The sequence below is a fragment of the Eptatretus burgeri genome, chromosome 7 (genome assembly GCF_056783735.1).
Source record: "Eptatretus burgeri isolate ZD-2024b chromosome 7, Ebu_testis_v1, whole genome shotgun sequence".
NCBI classification, from domain to species: domain Eukaryota; kingdom Metazoa; phylum Chordata; class Myxini; order Myxiniformes; family Myxinidae; genus Eptatretus; species Eptatretus burgeri.
This window is the reverse complement of record NC_140967.1, coordinates 29163744-29187161: the sequence shown is the minus strand read 5'-3', so window position 1 is coordinate 29187161 and position 23418 is coordinate 29163744. Positions and strand designations below refer to the sequence as shown.

At 42.2% G+C, this 23418-nt stretch overlaps 1 protein-coding gene across 2 annotated transcripts in view; it reads left to right on the top strand.

The window, feature by feature from the left end:
* LOC147022911 (matrix metalloproteinase-14-like) overlaps nt 1–23418 on the top strand; it is an 89924-nt gene that overhangs the window by 53817 nt on the left and 12689 nt on the right. For both annotated transcript variants that reach the window (XM_085887871.1, XM_085887870.1), the window contains exons 3-5: nt 10999–11121; nt 12364–12668; nt 12785–12946. In XM_085887871.1, coding sequence (XP_085743997.1) covers nt 10999–11121; nt 12364–12668; nt 12785–12946 — 590 coding nt within the window. The remainder of the gene's footprint in view (nt 1–10998; nt 11122–12363; nt 12669–12784; nt 12947–23418) is intronic.

Genomic DNA, 23418 nt, shown 5'->3' with positions numbered 1-23418 from the left:
CGTGTGTCGTTTTTGATCCGTTTTTGAAGCACAAAATCCGTGATTTTGTACACGCTGTTCGACGTGCGCCCTGCACGAGTCCAACACCGGTACCCACAGCGGGGCAAGAACGGTGGCGATGCTACGGTTGCGAGGTGTGACGTGAAGGTCGTGGCGGTTGGTGCAGCGGCGTTGTGGTTGGTGGTTGATGTTGTGGTTGTGGTGGTAATCATGGCGGTTGGTCCAAAATAAAGATAGTAAAAGAAAAACGGCTATCCTGAAGAGTCGCAGCTCGCATAAATGACATGTATTCCCACTAGACAACGGGTTTGGACCTAACTACACATGTACTTACCGAGATACCTCACCTAAGGGACCTGAATGGTGGTTTGCGAATTTGGTAACCACAACAATATATATATATATATATATATATATATATATATATATATATATATATATATATATATATATATATGTATTTGTATGTACATACAAATATGTATTTATTTGTATATACATATATAGCCTGGTGTTGGCACAGTGGTTAGGGCAGCGGCTTGGGATCCAAGAGGTCCTGAGTTCAAGCCCCGTTGGGCCACTGAATTAATAAACCAGGGGGTTGACTCAGCCTGTCATCCTTCCGAGGTCGGCGAAATGAGTACCAGTATACTGGGCCGGTGTATATCCCGTTTAAAATAGGTGTAACATATCCCTGTGTCGTAACAGGTGACCAGGGTTGCGTCAGGAAGGGCATCTGGCGTAAAAAAAACATGTGCCAAATCACTATGCGGATCATACGAGATGATCCGCTGTGGCGACCCCTAACGGGAGCAGCCGAAAGAACAAGAAGAAGATGTATTTGTATATACAGGGTGGCCTGAAAGTCACTTCACCTCTTCCCAGTGAAGCATTGTTCTTGAACTCTTTTAATTTACAGGTTTTATTATACATTACTTACAATAATTAATTTGTCATTGTATCTGTATGTCCTCCATCATTCTTCCGAGTCAGTGTTTCCGCATACCATAGCGGGCGAGGGGGCGAGGGCAGAGGGGAAGGGACAGAGGGAAGTGCGAGAAATTTATCAGGGGTAAAGTAACTTTCGGGCTACCCTTTATATATATATATATGTATATGTGTATATATATATATATATATATATATATATATATATATATATATATATATATGTATATATGTATATATGTATATATGTATATATGTATATATGTATATATATATATATATATATATATATATATATATATATATATATATATATATATATCCTTATGTTGATATCAATAACAAAAAATTCATCGGATGTTACATGATTTTACGCAATGCTTTAATTTGTCTGATTATTATTAGTTTAATTGTGCCTCTCTTTTGGCTTCCCCATGTAGTTTACAAGGAAATACTCTGATGTGGCACTTGCTGGTTTTCAGTTGACCAAAAGTCTTTCCTGAAGTTATGATTTTGCAATTATGGGAGTGGGAGTGCCTTGTAAATTCCTGAGCACATGCTTTGTCTGACCTGTTTGACTCCTGCAGGCACCACTCCCAAATTCGCCTTCCTCCACGACAGTCTTTGTTTGATAGTGGAGGCCACTATCTTTCCCACCACACCTTCCTGTTACTATAACGTTAATGTTGACAGACCTGTCCTATCATCTGATACTTGCACCTTTTGCCACCTATTCACCTACTTTCACCTTTTGCACCTACTCCTACGTACTTTGCCACTCATCATGACATCTGTTTATCAAATGTACACCTTTACTAAAATAATTGATCTTGATGTTTGGTTGAGTGGTGACAAACTTGTTACTATCTCCAGTGGCTGGTGTGGCTTCAATTAAAATAGCTGCTCACTTGACGCCAGGGAAACTCAGGCCTTCAAGATTATTGGAATCTCACGCGATGAAGCTGAGTCTATGGGCCTATCACTTTGCCATGACAAACAGGTTGGTGGTCTCTCTGTCTTCTAATATCTCCTTTCTGGTCTTGTACCCTCTGCTCTTTCCATGCTGTCTCCCCAGGATTTCTACAGGATGCACACAGTCCACAATCAACCCTCTTCTGGTGAAACTCCAAAAATCTAGGATCACTGCTCACCTCCACTCATTCATTCCTCTTTTTTCCCCACCTGTGGAACCAATTTCCACATTCTTTTCAATCTCATTCTTCCCTCCAGGTCTTCAAGACTGCTGTTCACCACCATGTCAGATCATACCCAAACAAAGCCATGATGTCTTCCTCTTCTTTGTTTTTTTTCGAACACGCCATTGTGTGATTCCTGCTTCAGAGGAAGTGCTAATTAAGTGGTAGATTGTAGTCTGTTATCTCTGGCCCTCAAGCAGTGATCCAGTGTCGTTCAATTGGGTTTAGGTCAGAGCTCTTGGCTGGCCACTGCCAATTTTCAACTTTGGTGTGCTTGAACTAGTTCCTAAGAGACAGTGTTACGATAAGGTGCCTGAACAGCTGGTGGACGTTGAGGGCCCTCACCGTCGTATGGCATCAAGGCCTTGATGCAACATTGTCCAAAATGTCACAGTAGTGTTCATTTCAGACTCATAATCCTAAAACTCCTTTTTAAAACCCCTTCAAACGTTTTGAGTGTATTGAAACCCCTTGCTTTTCGATTAGTGTGCAAAAATAATGCCCTCATTTGGAAACGCTAAAAACCAGAACTTGATGTGATCGCATTGAAATTTGTATGACAAAAAATCACAGTAAGAAGCCAGTTTGAGTGCATTTTTGCATTTCAAAAAAACATTTCCCATCAGCACGCTACCCTGTTGGGGCATTTCTGTTGCAGCGATTGCATGGACCCAAGGTGGATATATTCCAATGAATAAGTGAATGGCAATGTGTTGAATGAATAATGGAGAGAGTGTTATATCTTCATTCCTAACACGAACAGTACTTCTCTCTCTCTCTCTCTTTCTCTTTTTCTCTCTCTCTCTCTTTCTCTCCTTCTCTCTTTCTCTCTTTCTCTCTCTCTCTCTTTCTCTCTTTCTCTCTTTCTCTCTTTCTCTCTCTCTTTCTTCTTCTTCCATCCTCATAACCAAGCTGTTCTCATACCCAACCCTTTCACCTCCATTCTCTTCCTTTATTTGCTAGCTTGTGTTTTGAATTGTGAGTGAAAGTTGTTGCAATGTACCATTTCATTTTTTTGCTGCTATTTCAAAAGTAGAATACAGGACCAACTTCTGCAGCATGCAATCCCTGTAATCTCTTCTGACCCACAGCACTGATTCCAAAACTAACCCTGTTTAGTCTGTCTTATTGTGTTCATGTGGTCTAAGTGAAAGATGAATCTTGACATCATAACCCCCAAAAGTGTCGATTGCTTCCCCCATCCCCACTTGGACCCATGTTTGGCATGTCATTGAGGGTTTTTTCAGTTTAGAAAGTCAGTTGTGATCAAATCCCATTCATTGTGATTGTAAGTAAATATTCTTATGTGCTTTGCAACACTTTTTGTTTTGTGAATCTGGTAGGGGTATAAGACATGACGTAAGACACCCTTTCGAAAGCAAATGTCCTTTTGTATTGTGTGTGTGTGTGGGGGTTGGAGGAGGAGAAGGGGGTCCATTTGAAATTTTTGTGCACTGTCCCAATACTTTTGGTAAGCAGTTTTACAATATCGTGTACCGTATTCAGTTGTGAACCTTAGGGAGGAGAAAAGGGAAAGAGAAATATTTAGGATGACGATTCTCTAGTCGCAAACTGAAGATGCAGTCGAATTGGGAGTGTTTACCCTGACTCATACTTAAGGAATTTATTTCCCAACCATGTGATTTTGGGTCATGGTGCCCAATTAAGGTGGGATGTGTCGGATTCGGTGATCAGTCGGATTTCACCATACAAGCTGCAACAGGCGGCAATCAGAGCCGAGTGCAGTGCCCCGGAGAGTGGAGTGAGTGTGCTGATCTGGTTTAGGGAGTGTGCTGACAAGACTGCTTCCACTCCAGTCCAGGTCGTTTCATACTATGCTAGCCTCTAGAGCCTCGTATGAGGGAAGGCCGCCTTCTTCAACCTCCTTACCTTCTTTCTTTCCCCCTTCTCGTGTCCTGTATTTTCCTGTACGAGTCTGTACATCTTAAGGATTACCTTTAAGATAGGCATGAGACCGTACCTGTTGTGGAATAAGTGGTCACTGCTGAGCTCTTTGTTCCTGTCTTTTCTTTCTCGTTGGTATTGCTTTATTAGGTCATCTCTACCGAGATGACCTAATAAAGCCGGACCAAATGTCCATCCATCCATCCGTCTGTCCGCCCGTCCGCCCGTCTGTCCGTACGTCCGTCCGTCCGTCAACAATATTTCTTTCCGATCTTGTTGAAACTTAGTATGTGGGTAGAGGTCGATGAGTGTTGCACAACGATATAACTTTTGTCCGGGTTCAAGGTCAGGGTCAAGGTCACGAGGTCACGTAAGTTATACAAATCGCCATTTTCAAAACCTATCTAGTCTGCCATTCTACAAGATATTCGGCAACTGTTTCTTGATTATGATAGTAAAAAAGATTATCTTGTATCTAACCAGACAGATTTTTGAATTTCCGTCCCGTTTGGCCGCCACGTAACCTGGTCAAAAACATCTCCCGGTACAAAGAAAACTTTTTACTTCCGATCTTGATGAAATTTGGTATGTGGGTAGAGGTCGATGAGTGATACTCAACGACATATTTTTTCCCGGATTCGAGGTCAGGCAGGGTCAAGGTCACGAGGTCACGAAAGTTGTGAAAGTCGCCATTTTCAAAATCTATCTAGTCTGTCATTTTAGGAGATATCTGGCAACGGTTCATCGATTATGATAGTAAAAAAACATTATAGAGATGACCGTCACCCCCACACGGGGGTAATTTTTGTGTCTCCATACCGTGTAATTTTAAACCATATTTTTCCTTTATTACGCTGTATTGTTTGGGTCACCAACACAATTTGTAATGCACCTCGAGCAGGATATAAGCATGCCAAAATAATGGTGCACAGTTTGAATTAATAGACGTAATTTTCCCACGCCTGGTCTAGTCCCTTAGGGCAAGGCGATCTCTCTGCTATAAAAACTAGAACAGCACTCAGTCGAGCACACACCTCTGCCAGGCTGAACAGTTTGCATATTGTATCCCACTGATGCGCCGGATCCAGGTCTTCACCAAAATCAAATCATTTCGTCCTCGTCACACACTCAACCTATCCACCAAGTTTCATGTGGCCAGGTCAAAAGGCTGTCCAAGAGAGCACGTTGACCTTGTGATAAGCCCACAGAGTAGCCATTGCCTGAATAAAAGTAATTTGTGATGTATGTCTGAGAAACTTGCTCTTTTGGATGATTCATGTTTAAACCCTTTCTCGCATGGTCTCATTGGCCATTCTGTTTTGGTCGGCTCAACTTGCACTGTATTATAAGTGACGCATCTTCACATTCAGCCATTTAGTTTCAATCAAAAGTTTGTTGTTTTTTTTTTTGTCAACTCTGTTGAGGTTGAAGGTCAAGCAGCAATTTTGGATGTAAATGTACGTATGATGATATTGAAGTGGAGACTCGTAGTTGTCTTCTGTGTAATGTCTGTCTCCAACCACAGAAGCTTCAAAGCACACCTGCTTTCCCCATTCGCACATTTCCCCCGATTCACCGGCACTTTATTCAAAACGCACACGTTCATTCCCCTTCTTTTCCTGCTGCTTGCCGGCCTCTGTTCATATTTCTACTTTCCTTCAACCATTAGGTTCCATCTTTATTTTTGCCTGCTGAGCTGCTCTTGAAATTTGTGAATACAAATGAGAGCATGAATAAACGGCGAAGAGTTATGAAAATGCACTTCTGTGCACTCTTGCTGGATGGCAAGGAGTTACAATGACTGGGTTTGTTTTGTGAAAAATTGATGGGGGAATTGGGAAACCAAAAATGTAACAGGAGAGGGGGGAAAGGAAAAGTGCAGCAGAATTTACTCTTGGCAGCAAATGGAAAGAGAGTGCTTAGGATGGATCGTGCTTGGCCGATTTGGGAAGCCGGTAGATGCTTTAAGTTTCCAAAAAATGTCGAAATGAGCAGCTTTTAAAGCAGGAAAATTAATTTTATTTTTGAAAGATTTGTAACCCCTCTTCTCATCCCTGTGGGGTTTTTGTTCTTTACTTTTGTATCGTAACTGGTAAAGCCAGCACACGGAGATCATACTGCCAATCAAATTGAACGGAAGACTTTTTTTTTTTTTAAAGGGGGAAGTACAAAAGAAGGGGTGAGACCCATCTTCATTCCGATTTCTGAATGACCTCCTGCAATAAGGGAAAGGAATAAGAATCGACCACAAAGGGTGGACAAGCATCACATGTAGACCAGGTCAGTTATGGCAGACAGAGTATCCCACCCTAAAGGTGTTCATGAGCCAGCTGTGTTTTGGCTGACAATCCATTTGTGACATTGTAATTTTACTGAAACTAGCTTGACTTCCTGAAAATTCGAATTGAAATCCTTCATACTGTTGCCTTCAGCTGTATTTGAACCACCAACCTCCAGAATCCCAGGACAGAGTCCTCAACAATAAGTGCAATACTTGCCTTGCTGTGTGTAGTATCACCACACCCTGGAATTTGACAGGGTGCCATCTACTCGTTTTGAAAGGCACCATGAGGGAGGTACACGTGACACTGGCTAAATGTCCCATCCGATGGACAGCACACTCTGATAGACGGGGCATTCATTGCAGACTCAACACCCCATCTGTGAAGTACTCGGGTGACCACGTTTATAGTCGTGGGTCAGCAATCGACCCCAGGCTCGAGCTTGAAGGCTAGCAATACAAGTTACCTCTGAGCTATCTTGTCAAACCTTCTGGTAAAGGATGGTAAAATGGAAAAAAATATTTGCAGCAAAATTCCATCCCAGGCAGAAATCACATCAGAGTAAAACGATAGCATGGTAATTCGAAACCACGACAGTGAAAACACTATTATGGGACTGCAGTACAATTGTAGGCCAAACTCCAGTTCTGCTATAGTAACTTTTACAAAAAAAGTGAATACTAACCGGGGTGCACTATAAGTACATGAGATGTAAAATGGGAATGAACTACAGCATTTTCTTTTTTCACGACTGTATCACTACAGTTTTACTTTAGTTCACTACAGTACCACTGCTTTACTACTATACTTCCACGACAGCACCACAAAGTCTTTACTTTACTTCCACTGTTGTACAACAAGTGTTTTACTTAACCTCATGACAGTACTACCAGGTTTTTGCTTTAACAGTGTTTTACTGGAATTCTGAATGAAAAGCTTTCGTTTTTGTTTTTTGTGTGTTATACATATACATTATACATTATACATTATACATATACATATATATATATATATATATATATACATACATACTGTATAAATGTAGTCAAGGTTCGTGGAAGCGCTCGTATGAGTACACCGAACGGATCAGAACCCATCAGGACAAAAGGAGCAGCAGAGAGAGAGGGGGGAGGGACACCAACAGCAGAGGTGAAGGCCAATACAGAGGGAGGCAGACAAACAATGAAGGGGGGTGGAGGCAGGAGAGGATACATGGGGTAGACAAGATGGATACAGAAGGAAACTCTTAGGAGGGAAAACTGTAAATTTGGAAGGAGGATGAGATTGGGGTGGGGATTAACGAGGGTACAAAAGATCATGGTTTTGGATAGGGGATGATCTGAGATGGTGGTGGTGAACATCTGTCTTGAAGACCTGGAGAGAAGAATGAGTTTGAAGAGGATGTGGAAGTTGGTTCCACAGGTGGGAAAACAGAATAGCAAATGAGTGGAGGTGAGCAGTGAACCTGGATTTAGCTAGTTTCACCAGAAGGGGATTGAGTGTGGACTGTGTGTGCCCTGCAGAAACCCAGGGGTGTGGGAAGACAAAGCATGGAAAGAGCATAAAGTGCAAGACCTGAAAGGAGGCGGTAGAGGACAGAGAAACCACCGACGTATCTACGATGGTGAAGTGATAGACCCGTAGACTCTGCTTCTCGCTCGAGATTCCAATGATATTAAAGGTCTTAGTTTCCACAGCATCAAGCTGAGCAAGATGTGAGGCAGGGGAGCAGCTCGCCCAGAGGAGAGAGAGCAGTCCTCCATCAAGCTGTGGATGAAAGCCTTCTTGGTTGATAGGAGTTCAGGTGTGCCAAGGAAGCAATTTGTATGACGTTTTCAAAAAATGGACAATATTTAATTGAAAAAGCGAAAACCTCAAGCATGATTAAACCTCGATTGAAAATATCTATCGTGTTACACAGCCAAGTATATTGTCCTAAGTCGAGTCTGAATCTTGCCTTCTGAGATTTTTACGTTTGTGCCGCTTCAAAACCACTGGTTCCATTACTAATTCAAGTCTGCTACTCATTTCTTTCTTGTGCATTTTCATGAAGCAATGGCCTACTACCAATTGGTCCCTGTGTCAACCAATATATTCATGGCAGCGAATGATTGGACACCAAGTTCACCGAGACGCATCGACGTCGTAGCTTCGTAAACAAGATGTGGGGGTAACGGGCCACATGGACAGTTGTGTACACACCCTTTCCACTGGATGGATCGTGGGATACTAAAATGACCCTGCAATAGTAAATACTCAGGCAAGAAAGTGTTTGCTTTCGGCACAGGAAAAAGTATCATGAGGGTGAAGGTGTGAGGAAACCTGGCTTGGTGGAGATTGCATACAGGTGTAGGCTATAGGGAGAACACAACACACATAGGAAGCAACATCATTAATTTCTACAATTCTACTCGTAATAGATCATTTTATTCGGCCAACCCTGCAAAAGTACAGTAGATTTAAATAGTTGTCGTTTTATACGATGAGATGCTTTTTGAGAAGATGAATCTCAGATGGCAAGTGCTGCTTCGCTCCCCACTGAACCCATAGTTTTGATGGATTTTTGTTTTTTTCTGGACAGTTCTCAAGAGAGAAGTTTTTTTCAAGAGATGAGTTCCTTCCTTTTGTCTTTTCTTTTTTTTTTGCAGAACCATGAGTTTTCACCAAAGTTTTGACATCAGACCATGTCATCAATAATGGTCGGGGTTATTTAAATGTCCATTGTGAAAGAATTGTTCGAAATGCAATGTTCACTAGATTTTTCATCAACATGTCTGCCAACTTGCATGAATGCATTTAGTGATGTTTTTCTTTAACTCGGTTCGATGTACATTCGCGGCAAATTAAAATCGGTGAAAAGTATCATTTTCTTTTACTGATTCCATTTTGAATTTATATATATATATATATCTATATATCTATATATATATATATATATATATATATATATATATATATATATATATATATATATATATATCTATATATCTATATATATATATATATATATATATATATATATATATATATATCATCGCCTCGGTGCATCAGCTCAAACTGATTGGAAACTCCAACACGACATTGGAAGCTCCGACTGATTTTGTTGCCAGGCAGATGACGTTGACCAGGCCAAGTTGAAGAAATGCCAGGATTGCATGCCAGGATTCTTGCAGTATTCATGGTGGGATGGAACTTAAAGGAAGACAAACTGCAGAACAGAGAGAGAGAGAGAGAGAGAGAGAGAGAGAGAGAGAGAGAGAGAGAGAGAGAGAGAGAGAGAGAGAGAGAGAGAGAGAGAGAGAGAGAGAGAGAATGAATTGCGCTGTCCCTTCGGTTGCTTTAAGCAATCCTCGTCCGTTCATCTCAAAAGATGGTGGAGATGAGTGCTTGAATCGTTATAGTAACTTATTGGATGACTCTTAGGATCGATCTGATATCTGTAATCTCTGCCACAGTTCACACAGGTGAAACAAGGTGCTCTATAATGTTACTCCTAATCTGGCTTCCCTACTATTCTTATGTATGGTGAGTGTATCCAACCGCTGCTGATAACATATGACTGCACAGTCCTTAATGATTGGGGTTATTTAAATATCTGTTTCATCTCATACCTGCCAAAAACGGGCAATAAACATGTCCTGCTGTCTGCCCATTTCAATTGCTGCAATGATTTAAAATTATAACTTCTTGGAAACTCTGAATGCTTATGCAAAGAATTATGTCTTATGTGGTTTTCTCTTCTGCCAAGGAAAGATTCTCACATGATCTATACTTGTATTGCAAAAAGTTGATCCATGAAAAACTAATTTGGCCGCTGTTTAATGCAAGTTTTGCGCAGGTTTTCCTGTTCCGCACGTCAATGTCATGATTATTTATTTTATGACGACGCCAACCCTGGATAGGCCTGGGCTGGCAGAACAGGCTGAATGTATGCGCACTTGTCTCTGAGCTGTCGAGCCTGGGTTTGAATGTCGCCCCAGCTATAAACGGTCATCCTGGTGTTTCACAGGCAGGGCGATGCTTCAATGCGTGTGCCGTCCCTTGGACGGATGTTAAGCCTGTATCTCTCATCTGCTAGCATTAGTCGGTGGATGTTAAATATCCCACAGTCTTGTGAAAAGGAAGAAAGTTTGCCGGCACCTTGAATGATCCACAGTCTTGTGAAAAGGAAGTAAGTTATTGCCAGCACCTTGGATGAATTAAAAATGTCCGTCCAATGAGCGGCACAGCAATGCCTCATTAATGCTGCAACCAGCGGGCTGAATTCAGAATTGAATCCCTGTCCAATATGCACTCACTAATGACATTTCACTACTTTGCAAGCTTCAACTTTCATCTCTTTATTACTCCTCTAAGTCTCTCTATCGAGTGCAGCCTGCGGCTGCTGGTTGCATCATTGGTTGGGACGCGGCTATGCCGCTGATGCAGTGTCCCCCTTACCAGTGCACTGGTACCCATTTTGCCGACATCGGAAGGATGACAGGCTGAGTCAACCTCCTGGTGTATTAATTCAGCGGCCCAACGGGGCTTGAACTCAGGACCCTAGGATCCCAAGCCACCACCCTAACCACTAAGCCAGCACCAGGCTTACTCCTCTAACTGGATATTTGCTTCATGTTTTATCTTATCTTCCTCCTATTCCCTCTCCTACACCCTATGTTGTCCAGCTGGATGAAAAAGCCCCGCTGTGGAGTTCCTGACATTTTTGGAAGTTTTTTCAAAGTGGATGTGCGTCGTCGCCGCTATACCTCCAACGGACTAAAATGGGACCACAACCACATCACCTACTGGTGAGTCCAACACTCAGATTGATGCATGCAAATTATCTCTTCTCTCTGAGTTGCTGCGAGCATCGTATCCAGATTTGCTGCAGTCTCTCGAAGTTCTTGGATTCGGGTTTTGTGGTTAATGCAGGTGTGGGGCTTCTCAGAAGTCATACGTTTGCATTTTGAATCGGACTTTGTTTTTGTTACGGAATCAGAACTTCTGTTTGTTTGTTTTTTAAACGTTAAAATTGCAGTGAAGAAGAATGTTATCGGAATAAAGTATGGTCACAGTAGTTTCCTTGTACTCGCTCAGGGGAAACAACCTCATTTTGTCTCCGAAATGCCTGATGTCATCTTAGACTGGCGATCGTGTAATGTGTTCTCGAAAGTCTTACTCTCGTAATTTTAACTTTGCCGCAAACGAGCAGGACAAACGAAGACTGTTTAAGGCCTGCACATAGCAAGCACGATGCTGGACGCACATCACTGGTGGTTGATGTGCTGGGCTTATTGTAATAAAAGACTTGGGGAGTGGGAGGGAGGGGATTGTCCTTATTACCACTCGGCTTCACAAAGCCGTTTTGTCTGGGACAAGATGAAGCGAAGATTTGAGGAATGAAAATCAAGTGTCGCACAAATGTCTGTCAAGACAAAGAAAATTCACAGAACACTTTTGCGTCAATTTGGTAAAGTGACAAAAATCATCGGGAAAGAAGGATGATGAGCGATCCTGGCTGCTTTGTCCTTCCGGTATCTTTGGCTCCACATCTTGTAATGGTCCGACTGTTCAATGCTCTGGTCAAGGGCAGAAAATTGGGGCCAATTATTGTGAGCAGAAACACACGTTCCTATTCGCCTCATGACCCAGACTACAATGCCATCACAGTCCCCAATGCTGTGCTCAGAAGCCTTTTTGTAAACCGTAGACTTGTTACTTTGTATCCACGACTCGTTCATTTCTCAGGTCAAAAGTCCTTGTTTTGACACAGACTCATTGTTACTTATTAGTGATGTCATCGGGTATTTTATGTTCAACTTATTGTTTATTTCTTCTTTTTAGGAGAGATTAAATCAGAATTTGACGGTAGAAAACCAGCGTTGCGTTTTGGAATCTGTTCTTTTGCCATGGGTGGCCATGTACTCTTGATTGTTCCAATGTTTATCAATCGCTTTCACGATCCTATGATATCCACTAACCCCCCTCCCCTCGCCCCTGCTCACCGCCACCGCCACCTCCACAACCACGTTCTTCTTTTAAATTACCAGCATCCAAAACCACACTCCCAAGCTGGGTAAAGGAGAGACGAGGGATGCTCTGCGCCGTGCCTTTGGCGTGTGGCAAGCCGTGACCCCACTGACCTTCATAGAAGTGTCTGCAGCCGCGATGCAATCCGGGCAGCAACCTGTGGACATTGTTGTCTTCTTCGCAAAGGGTTTCCATGGGGACAGTTCTCCTTTTGATGGGGCTGGCGGATACTTGGCCCATGCTTTCTTTCCTGGACCAGGCATTGGTGGTGACACGCACTTTGATGCTGATGAACCATGGACCTTGGGAAACCAGAACTACAATGGTGAGAGATATTGGTCCCTCTCAGTGGCTAAACATAAACTCGAAAATGTTTTTTAGTTCAGGCTTTGTGTAATGGTCTTCATGTTTTGATGGGTTTTTTTTCCATACCGTCTCTAGGCAACGACCTTTTCATTGTGGCCGTGCATGAGTTGGGCCACGCTCTTGGTCTCGAGCACTCCAACGACCCCACTGCTGTCATGGCACCGTTCTACCAGTACATGGACACAGAAAACTTTGTCCTGCCTTATGATGACCTTACGGGCATTCAAGAGATTTATGGTATAATTTTTTTTTTAATCTTCCTCGTTTCCATCAATACTCTTTTCCTTTTTTTTTTCCTTCTTTTGTGCTTTTTTTTTTTTCTTTTTTCGTTATCCTCAACGAATACCCCCTGCTGTAGCCTGGTGTTGCCTTAGCGGTTAGGGTGGTGGCTTGGGATCCTAGGGTCCTGAGTTTGAGCCACTTTTCCACTGAATTAACACCAGGGGGATGACTCAGCCTGTCATCCTGCCAAGGTCAGCGAAATGAGCACCAGTATACTGGTAATAGGGGCACTGCATCAGCGGTCGCACCCCTAACCAATGATGCAACCAGCAGCCAAAAAGGCAGCACACGATGGGAACCCCCTGCCGTCACCTGCAGCTATTTTGAACTCCAGGGCATCTTCAAGCTTTACAAAGGAAGCATGAAGCAAAGCTTTTACCAATGTAAATTTATGATGTATCAATGATGAAAAAAAACTTTTTAAATATTCGTTCAAAGTTACCTCGGCATTCAAAGTAACCCCAGTTGACAGTATGTCTGGCTTTCTATATACCCATAAATGATGACCAGATGTGATGCATCATGCTGTGAAGCTTGTATTCTGCTTGCCTAGTTCTTGGAGCGACTGTATAGCTTTTCATGAGTGGTGATAATCTTGTTTTTTGTTTTTTTTTCAGGGGGAGGGGAGGGATTTAAGATGGTCGGGAAATAGGGTGATACGAGGTGCTCCTGGGTTTTTGGAACTCGTTTGTGTTGGTTGTTGTGTTGGTTACTTCATTCTTTTAACTTGTGTCTGTCTGTCTTTTCTGTCGACAGAACAATTTCAACATGTGTGATGAAAATGATTTTTTTTTTCATAGATTTGCATTAGTAAAGCAGTACAATGGACAACTAGTCTCGCGTCGGCGGACGGGTAGAGCGATGCTTGAAATCAACAGAGCATTGGTCGGAGTATGCTAACAACTGTGGGAAGTAAGGAGAAGTTGACGTTTCGAGCGTTAACCCTCATCGGATTCAACGGGTTAATGCCTAAATTTCGCTTTTGCTTAGATATGCCCGAATTTCATCGAAACAAGTACAAAGCTGATTCGTGATTAGATTTTGGATGTGATGTAAAAGTGTCACAAAAAGCCTCAAATGTTTGACACGTGAGCCCGTTCAGTAAGTTCTCAAACGGGATATTCAAAATAGTTCAAGGCACACCGACTTAATAATCTTTCAGCTTCCAAGTCTAAATTATAATCGGGAAGAAAAATCTTTCCTTACAAATTTTAATGATTTATTTGTTTGAAAATTTAAAAGTTGACATTTATTGGACTAATTTGAAAAGCGGAAAGCCTCGGACAAAACCAGATCTTCGTCTTTTGCCTTGTATTTGCAAAACGTTTCATCAAACATCGGCTGCAATTTTAGACCTGCACATGTACCACAGTGTTTCCCTTAAAATACATGCACAATGTCACAAATTGTATGATGCAACCTCATACATGACAACTTGCGATATATTTTTTCAAACAGACTTCGAGTGTCTGCTCCGAATCTGGGAGGTCAGTGGTTTAAACTCTGGCCTAGTCACACCAAACACTTTAAAAATCAGTGGTACGTGCTGCTTAACTTGCTTGAAGTTCAGCATTTAAAAATGATGAGCGCGGGCGATCCCCATCGTCTGGCATCCATGGGGAGGAGGAAATTCCTCCCTAGGAAATGCCTCGCTGAGTGTGTTGAGAAAGGTGGTGCCATTGTTGTGACGTCGCTTCTACTCAGAGTATCCTGGGAAGTGACGGCACTTCCCCCAAGCTGTGTGTGTGTGTGTGTGTGTGTGTGTGTGTGTGTGTGTGTGTGTGTGTGTGTGTGTGTGTGTGTGTGTGTGTGTGTGCGCGCGCGCGCGCACATGCTCACGCTCCACTGCGGGCCTGATATGATGTAAGAAAATGAAAATTTAAAAAAAACTCCAAAATGCTAGCTTGAACAAAGCACATAATGAATACATTTTTTGTTCATTTTTATGCCTCCCCTGACGAAGTCGCCGGAGGCATTGTGTTTTCGGGGTTGAGCATCCGTCTGTACGTGCGTACTGCGTACGTATGTCTGTCAGTGCTGCTTTTCTCTTGTTTTCTCTGCAATCGCTTATCTGATTGATATAAAATTTTCACCACAGGTGTGATGACTCATGAATAATGTTTTAATGACAATTATGATGTCATATATCATGTGGTATGGCAGCCATGTTGGAAAAAAGGAAAAACTTTGGACCTCTGTGTCTCCATTTGTAGCTTTGTTATAATGTCATAATTGCATAATGTCAAACGCTTTATCCGATCAGTATGAACATTTTTGATGGTCATCTAGAACTACATTTTAGAGGGGGGAGGGGGCTGATGACGTCATCAGTCACGTGGTTTGGCAGCCATATTTGTTTCACTTAAAAACCTTCAAAATCTTCTTCTCCAAAACGGCTGAACAGATCGCGACAAAACTTTACAGGTACGATCACCTGTCCATGAGGGACAAAAAGTTTTCCACCAATGATGTCATAGGTCACATGGTTTGGCAGCTATGATTTTTTGAAGAATATACCTTTAAAAACCTACTTCTCCAGAATGGCATGACAGATCGAGGGGGAATTTCACCCTTATGTTCCCCAAGCCTTGGGGATACCAGGGTGTTCACAAATCTTATATATTATTTCCGAGTTTGTGGTTTTGTGTCGCGCTATCTTCGACTTTGTTCTGCGCTCGAGTAACGTGATATTCGGCTTACATTATCTCAAAGACCATATGAGGTGCATGGAACAAAAAAAAGTAAATAAAATGGTTCTGAAACAGTAAATCGTATTCCACTTACTGCATTAAAGTAAAATTACTACTGATACTCCTCATCAGTTCCTTTCTCAAACACACCCACCCCAACATGTCACGCAGAGCGTGGGTTATGCTAGTAATTATTAAGTCACATGGTCTGGCAGCCAAATTTGATTGAACGAAAATCTTCCAAAAATTATTTCTCTTGAACCGCTTTATCAAGCGCCATGAAACGTCAAAAATATGATCTAGTCGTCATGGGGAATATATCGTCTGATGAATGCATCCACACATCCAGGTCCTCAGACAGTTATTTCCTTAAATGCATGTCCAGATTAGCCCCATCCCCATGTCTAATGGGATCTTAAATGTGATGTGTTGAGAAGGGTAAAGGATAGATCCCCTCTCTTATGGGAAGTTTTTTTCTTTATGACAGACACGTTTACACACATTTCTTTCGCGAGCTCCGACGCCCGCCCTTATTTTTCCTCAGCAACGTTTATGCATGTATTAATTTCGCGAGCACCAACACCTACCTTGTTTGAGAGCGCACGGGTCGTCATGGTAACCGTGCGCAAATGGGGCGGGGTGAGCTTGGGGCGGACTGTGTGCCCGTCAAGACGGGCTGCATATATAAAAACGAATTGGAGGTCCATTCTGAGGCGAGGGAAGTAGCGCGCGCGCGCGCGCACACACACACACACACACACACACACACACACACACACACACACACACAAGCATTTAAAGGCCATTTTCCCCGCTAAAGCGGGGGTTAGCCGAGGGAAGTAAGAGGAAGGAGAAGAGAACGAGAAAGAAAGTGAGGAGGGAGAAGAGAAGCGAGCAAGAAGCGGGCAAGCGAGCCAATAAGTAAGCGAGAGAGCAAGCGAGCGAGAAGCGGGTGTAAGTGTGCGAGGGAAGAAGCGAGCCAGAGAGGAAGCGTGCAAGCGAGGAAGGGTGCGAGCCCGCAAGTGAGCAAGCGAGTGTGTTGTGCGCGTGTGGGTGTCTGACCAGCACCAACGAGACAATTCGTCCTTCCCAGTGCTTGAGCAAGCGAGCATGTGGTGTGCGTGTGGGTGTGAGCAGCGCCGACAACGAGTGAGGCACAGGTCGGTCACCAACGTGTGAGGCGCAGGTCAGTCACCAACGGACCGTGTGGGTCACTGTACGTCACCAGTTTCGTGAAGTGTGAGGAACTGCCCATGTCGCAGCACCAGGGTCTAAACCCGCGACAGATGATCTCGGTACCCTCCCAGACGTCGATTGGCGTTCAAGGCTGTTTGCGAGAGGGTGCACGGCAAGGCTGGGTGCTGGCGACGGCCGTGACATGCACGCACACATTTCAGGATGTTTTCAATTCATGGACGACTACTTTCTGGTGAGCGAGACAATTCTCCCCCCCCCCCCCCCGAATGATCTGTTGGGTACCCTTGTCTGTGTGTAGCTGTAATTAAGTCAACCCCCGATAAGCATCTGCTCTTTGTCTCCTTCCTGGCATTTTGTTGATTTTGCTTTGAAATTTACTCTTTTAGTGACCTCAGAAAATTAAAAGTTATTTTCCTTTATTTATTTTATGATTAATAAATTATTTATTGACTTCCAACCTGTCCATGTTTGTCCTTTCCTTATATTGGTCTTGCATTGTCCAAACCTCGATAGACTGGGAGGTAATTATCACAGATTTGACCAACAATAGTCGGCACGCACCAGCGGTTAAAATGCTCGGCCGCCCTAATTAAAATCTAATAGAGAGAACATTGGTGCTTTGCCGAGGGCGTGCTCCCCGCTCAGGTAACCACGTGACCTCGAGTTAGACGGTGGATACTGGAACTCATGGTTAACTGGGTGGCGTTCATGGTTTTAAAACAAGTCACCGTACCACAAAGTTAATTGTGAGCGGTGGCCCCAGATCCGGCTCTTCCGAGGACAACCGGGGATTAATCCCCCTGAGTGACAAATTGGTGTCTCGGTACCCGTGGCCGCAATTAATATTTTTTACATTTCAACCTGATCGGATGCATGGTCTGGCAGCCAGAATTATTTAATGTTTTGAATCTGGGTTCAGGGATTTCAGGGATTTTAAATCAAACTTGGTACAAGTATGTATAATGATGCAATAATGTGGGAGGAGGCATATCTGGCAAAGGGTGCCCTTCTAGTTTGTGCATAAAACAAAATCATGCAATCAAAAATTGACATTTCACAAAGGTAACAACAAAAAGAGCAATCAGAGATTGCAGACCCTCACCAGGATTTGTTTTGTGTGGTGTTTGTGTAGTTTTGTGTGATGTATTTTGTGTGGTGTTTGTTTACTCGTCTGTTACGTAATTAATAAGAAACATAATTAGAACTCCCATTTTATAACTGCTGGTAGTGATGACCGGGTACCATGACGTCCCGCTTTGATACAACCCCGCTTTGATTGGACATCTGACCCAGACCCATGATGGTTCTTTTAATTATAATTTAATTGAATTAAAATGGGATTACAATAAATTCAATTCAAATCAAATTGAAGACCAAATAGGTACAGTCCTGCATTGAAGTCATATCAGAAGGAACCCAAACAAGCAAAAAGCAAAGATGAAGTTATCAGGAGGAACCTGGATGGGATTTTCATTTCAGCTGCTATTCCTCTCCCCTCAAATCCATCCAAGCACAGCCAAGTGAACCTTATTCCAAAAAAATTAAAAAAATTATTCTGCCTGCCAGACCATATGTCTGATCAACTTGAAATTTAAACCATTCTCCATCACCACTTGATCATAATTTTGAAGTTTCACGTCGATTGATTAAGCAGTTCCAAAGAAACATTATTTTATATTTTTCTTCACTTCAACATGGCTTCCAAATCATGTGACCTATGACATCATATGTGTGAACCTTTTGTTCCTCATGGATAGGCGGTCATACTTGTAAAGTTTTGCCTCGATCTGTTCAGCCAGTTCAGAGAAGAAGATTTTTGAAGGTTTTAAATTAAAAAAAATATATGGCTGCTGAATCACATGACCATTAATGTCATCAATTTTTTTTTCTGTGGACCATTTTATCCCTAGCTGACCCTCAAAAGTTTTCATGCTGATCAGATGGAGCATTCTACATGTGCAATTATGATGACATAACAAATCTGAACCTATGACATTATAAAAAAAAAAAAAAATCACTCATTCCCCATAAGGTGTACTTGCAGTGTGCCAAGTTTTAATTTTTTCCTTTGTGTGGTTTCAGTGATACAGAGGTCCAGATTTTTCCCATTTTTCCAACATGGCTGCCACACCACGTGACTTATGACATCATAATTATCATTCAAACATTCTACACGAGTAGTCACGTCCATGTTGAAAATTTCATATCAATTGGATAAGCGATTACGGAAAAAAACACCAAAGTTCTGTGCGGACAAACGAACAAACAAACAAATGAAAAATCACTCATAGGGTGACAAAACGAAACTGAACAAAGTAGAGCAGCACTCGGAAGAGTGCTTACCTCTGCCAGGCTGAACAGTTTACGTTTTCTATCCCATCGATAGGCTGGATCTGAACCAAAATCAAATTGACTTGTTCTTGTCACCTAACCAACTCAAATCCACCTAATTTTGTCATAACTCGTCTTCAACTTTTGGCCTATGTTGACCTTTTTGCCTATGATGACCTTTTGACCAACATTGACCTCAAAACAATGGTTGAATTCAGTGACCTGATATACAAATGCTCTTCGAATTTGAAGTCAATCGGATGAAAATTGAGGATTTTAGAAATTTGAAAAAGTTGGTGACCTTTTTAGTGACCTCAAAAATAAATAGGGTCTGTAGGACCACCAACTCCACCATTTTGTGACGTTTCATGAAGATCAGTTTAAAATTGTGACGTGTAGGCGATTAAAGGTGAGCGGACAGACAAACAAACAAAGAAGCAGTCATACACTGGTACTTACGAAATGGTCAAATTGACCTCTGACCTTGTCTAATAAAAGCTGTCTCTGGAGAAGGTAGCGACGCAAACCAGAAGTGTCTACGTTGATTCTGTACCAAACCATTAAAAATCGTAACGTCGACCGAAGCAAAAATCTCCATTTCTCCACGCAATTATTTAATATTATTTTATTAAAGTCACAAAACCGTAATATTCGGCCATCCACCAACAATCTTTACATAATCCGACGGCTTAGCGAGTCAGGCATACGACGATAACCTTTATTGGGATAAAAAAATGACTTTTAAACAACATATTTATCGAAAACACCATCAGCGCGCACACGCAAAACCTTTACGTGACTCAACGACGCGTCTGCTCGAGCGCGCTGCACCACGTGATGAGCCGTGACGCAGCGAGTGAAATATTTTTTATACAATCTTAAAACGTCTCCAAAACATCCGATTTTACCAGAATTTCGACAACCGAGTGTTAAGCATACTTAGCCATTACCAAAAGTGAAAACAGAATTGTGATCCAAGTTAAAACGAACTCGAAACGTCGACCGAAGCAAAAATCTCCATTTCTCCATGCAATTATTTAATATTATTTTATCAAAGTCACAAAACCGTAATATTCGGCCATCCACCAACAATCTTTACATAATCCGACGGCTTAGCGAGTCAGGCATGCGACGATAACCTTTATTGGGATAAAAAATGACTTTCAAACACGGTCTTTATCGAAAACACCGTCAGCGCGCACGGAAAACCTTTACGTGACTCAACGACGCGTCTGCTCGAGCACGCTGCACCACGTGACGAGCCGTGATGCGGCGAGTGAAATATTTTTTATACAATCTTAAAACGTCTCCAAAACATCCCATTTTTACCAGAATTTCGACAACCGAGTGTTAAGCATCATAAGCGATCGCAAAAACCGAAGACAAAATTAAAATCGAAGTTAAAACGCACTCGTAACGTCGAGCATAGCAAAAATACTCCATTTCTCCACATGAATTTACGGAATTATGTTTGACCTCACTGTGACCTTGACCTTTGACCGATTTTGACCAAAATCTAATCAGCGCTAGCCACCACCCTCCTGAATCACGTAGTGTAATTTGACATTGGTAGCTTCTTCCGTTCTTGAGTTATCGTGCCTACAAACAAACACACACAAGCACACACACAAACAAACACACAAACAGAGGACGGAAGTCATCAATATACTTACGAAATCTTCTTTAGATCTCGTAAGTAACAAGAAGTCATAGACTGGTACTTACGAAATTGTCAACTTGACCTCTGACCTTGTCTAATAAAAGCTGTCTCCAGAAAAGGTAGTGATGCAAACCAGAAGTTTCTACGATGATTCTGTACCAAACCATCAAAAATCGAATGTTTTGGATGTTTGACCTCACTGTGACCTTGACCTTTGACCGATTTTGACCAAAATCTAATCAGTGCTAGCCATCACCCTCCTGAATCACGTGGTGTAATTTGACATTGGTAGCTTCTTCCCTTCTCGAGTTATCTGTACCAAACCATTAAAAATCGAATATTTGACCTCACTGTGACCTTGACCTTTAACCGATTTTGACCAAAATCTAATCGGCGCTAGCCATCACCCTCCTGAATCACGTGGTGTAATTTGATATTGGTATCTTCTTCCGTTCTCGCTTTATCATGCCTACAAACACACAAACACACAAACAGAGTCCGGAAGTGATCAATATACTTACAAAATCTCTAGATTTCGTAAGTAACAAATGAACAAACAGGAGTGATCAACATACTTGTCAAAAAAAGAAACCAAAACTCAATGCCCTCTCCTTCGGCGAGGGTAAAAATACAAACACATTGAACTGTCTTTCACTTGTTTATTCCACGTCCAACATGGCGCCTGCCATGTGCTGCACAGGGTGAATCCAAATACACAGATAATGAGGGTCAGTGTGTTTATTAGGGTTAGCTTTCGGGTTTAGGGTACAATGTAACACAATGACTTCCATTAAAAAGAAAAATTGTTTTTTTTAATTCACGACATCCATTAACCGGAAATATTGTTCACCCGGAATACCTTTGATCCCGACCATTCCGGATAAACCAGGTTCCACTGTATAATCTAATTCAATATCAAAGTGAGACATCAATGTGAAATCATAAAGGTCACTTTGTAACCGATGTTTCATTATATATTTATTTATTTTGCTAATACGGTCACATTAACCTGTCAGCATGAAAATATCACAGTGCAATTGTGGTGTCTTGGCCTGGTACCAGACCAATGGGCATGTCCCTTATGTAGTTATTGCAACATGGAGTGAAAGCTGCTTCCAAATATCTCATCGAGCATTGTGTTTAACATTCTAGTATAAGCAGTTTGGGGTCATTGTTTTATCCAATAGCCGTTCATTCGACTTCCTTCCTCATGCAGACGTTTGCCAAAGTCTCGACTGTTATTCTTTTGACTGGGGCCCAATTTCTTCCTGCCTTTTTTCCGTTGTCGTCGTCTTTATTTCTTCTCTCAAGTCATTCCGTCACTTGTCGTCATATTCTCACGCCCACCTACAATCGAACCTTTTTCTTTTTCCCCCTCTCTCTCTCTCTCTTCTGTTTTCTCCACCCTTACTGATTCCTGCTTCAACTCCAGCACATGATCGTGCGAGCACAAAAGGTATAAGGAGCCTTGTGCTCGCGTGCAGGGAGATGCGGAAATGTGGTCTTCATTCCGAGTTTTCAAAGCATGCATGCGATGTTGTCATTTTACAGGAAATGTATGTTTCCAGCATGACTGACCATTCATTAAATTACATTTCAGCAAATGATACCGAGGTATTTTTGGACTGCCTTCTTGGCAATCACTCCAGCCTATTATTGTGATGTGCCTGAGGTTTGGTGATTATATGGAAACCCAAATATATTTATGGTTAAGAGTATTTTTGTTGTACGGTACTTATCCATTTATTTGAGTGTTTTGTGAGTCCATGCCTGCTGATCTGTAAAAAGCCAAACGATTTAGTTGAAATATGAAGTATTCTTTAGTTGAGACATGCTCCGTCACGATGAGACCGGTTGTCTCACCTCAGCGTCATAAGTATTCATTTTGGAAGCACAGGTTAGAAAGTTTTTTTTTTTTTGTATTCATAGTCGAGGCTCATGGAAGAGCTAGATTAAATACACTGAATGGATCAGGATGCAACAGGACAAGGGGAACAGCAGAGAAGGCGAAAACGCCAACAGCAGAACCGAAGGCCAAGATGGGGAGGCAGACAAACAATGGGTGTGTGGAGGAATGGGGAAGCAGGAGAGAATGCATGGGGTGGACAAGATGTATGGATACAGAAGGAAACTCATCGGAGGGAAAACTGGAAATTTGGAAAGAAGAGCAATTGGGGTGGGGTCGATAAGGAGGGAATGGGTTGGGGGGGGGGTTGGTGAGAGTGTTCATGAGTGTAGAAAGGATCATGCTTCTGGATTTGGGACCATCTGAGATGGTGGTGAACAGCTGTCTTGAAAACCTGAAGGGAAGAATGAGATTGAAGAGAATGTGGAAGTTGGTTCCACAGGTGGGAGAAAAGAAGAACGGATGAGTGGAGGTGATTTAGTCTCTGTTATTAGCCGTCAGTATTGTTTCGTGGTGTGAAAACTCAATGGCTGGTGACCTTGAAGAGAGTTACAGAGTCTGCTTGTGTTCCAAAGTATCGCAACAAAAGCTGGTCGAGCTAAAAAAAAAAAACACGTATATTTATTTTATTTTACATTTTATT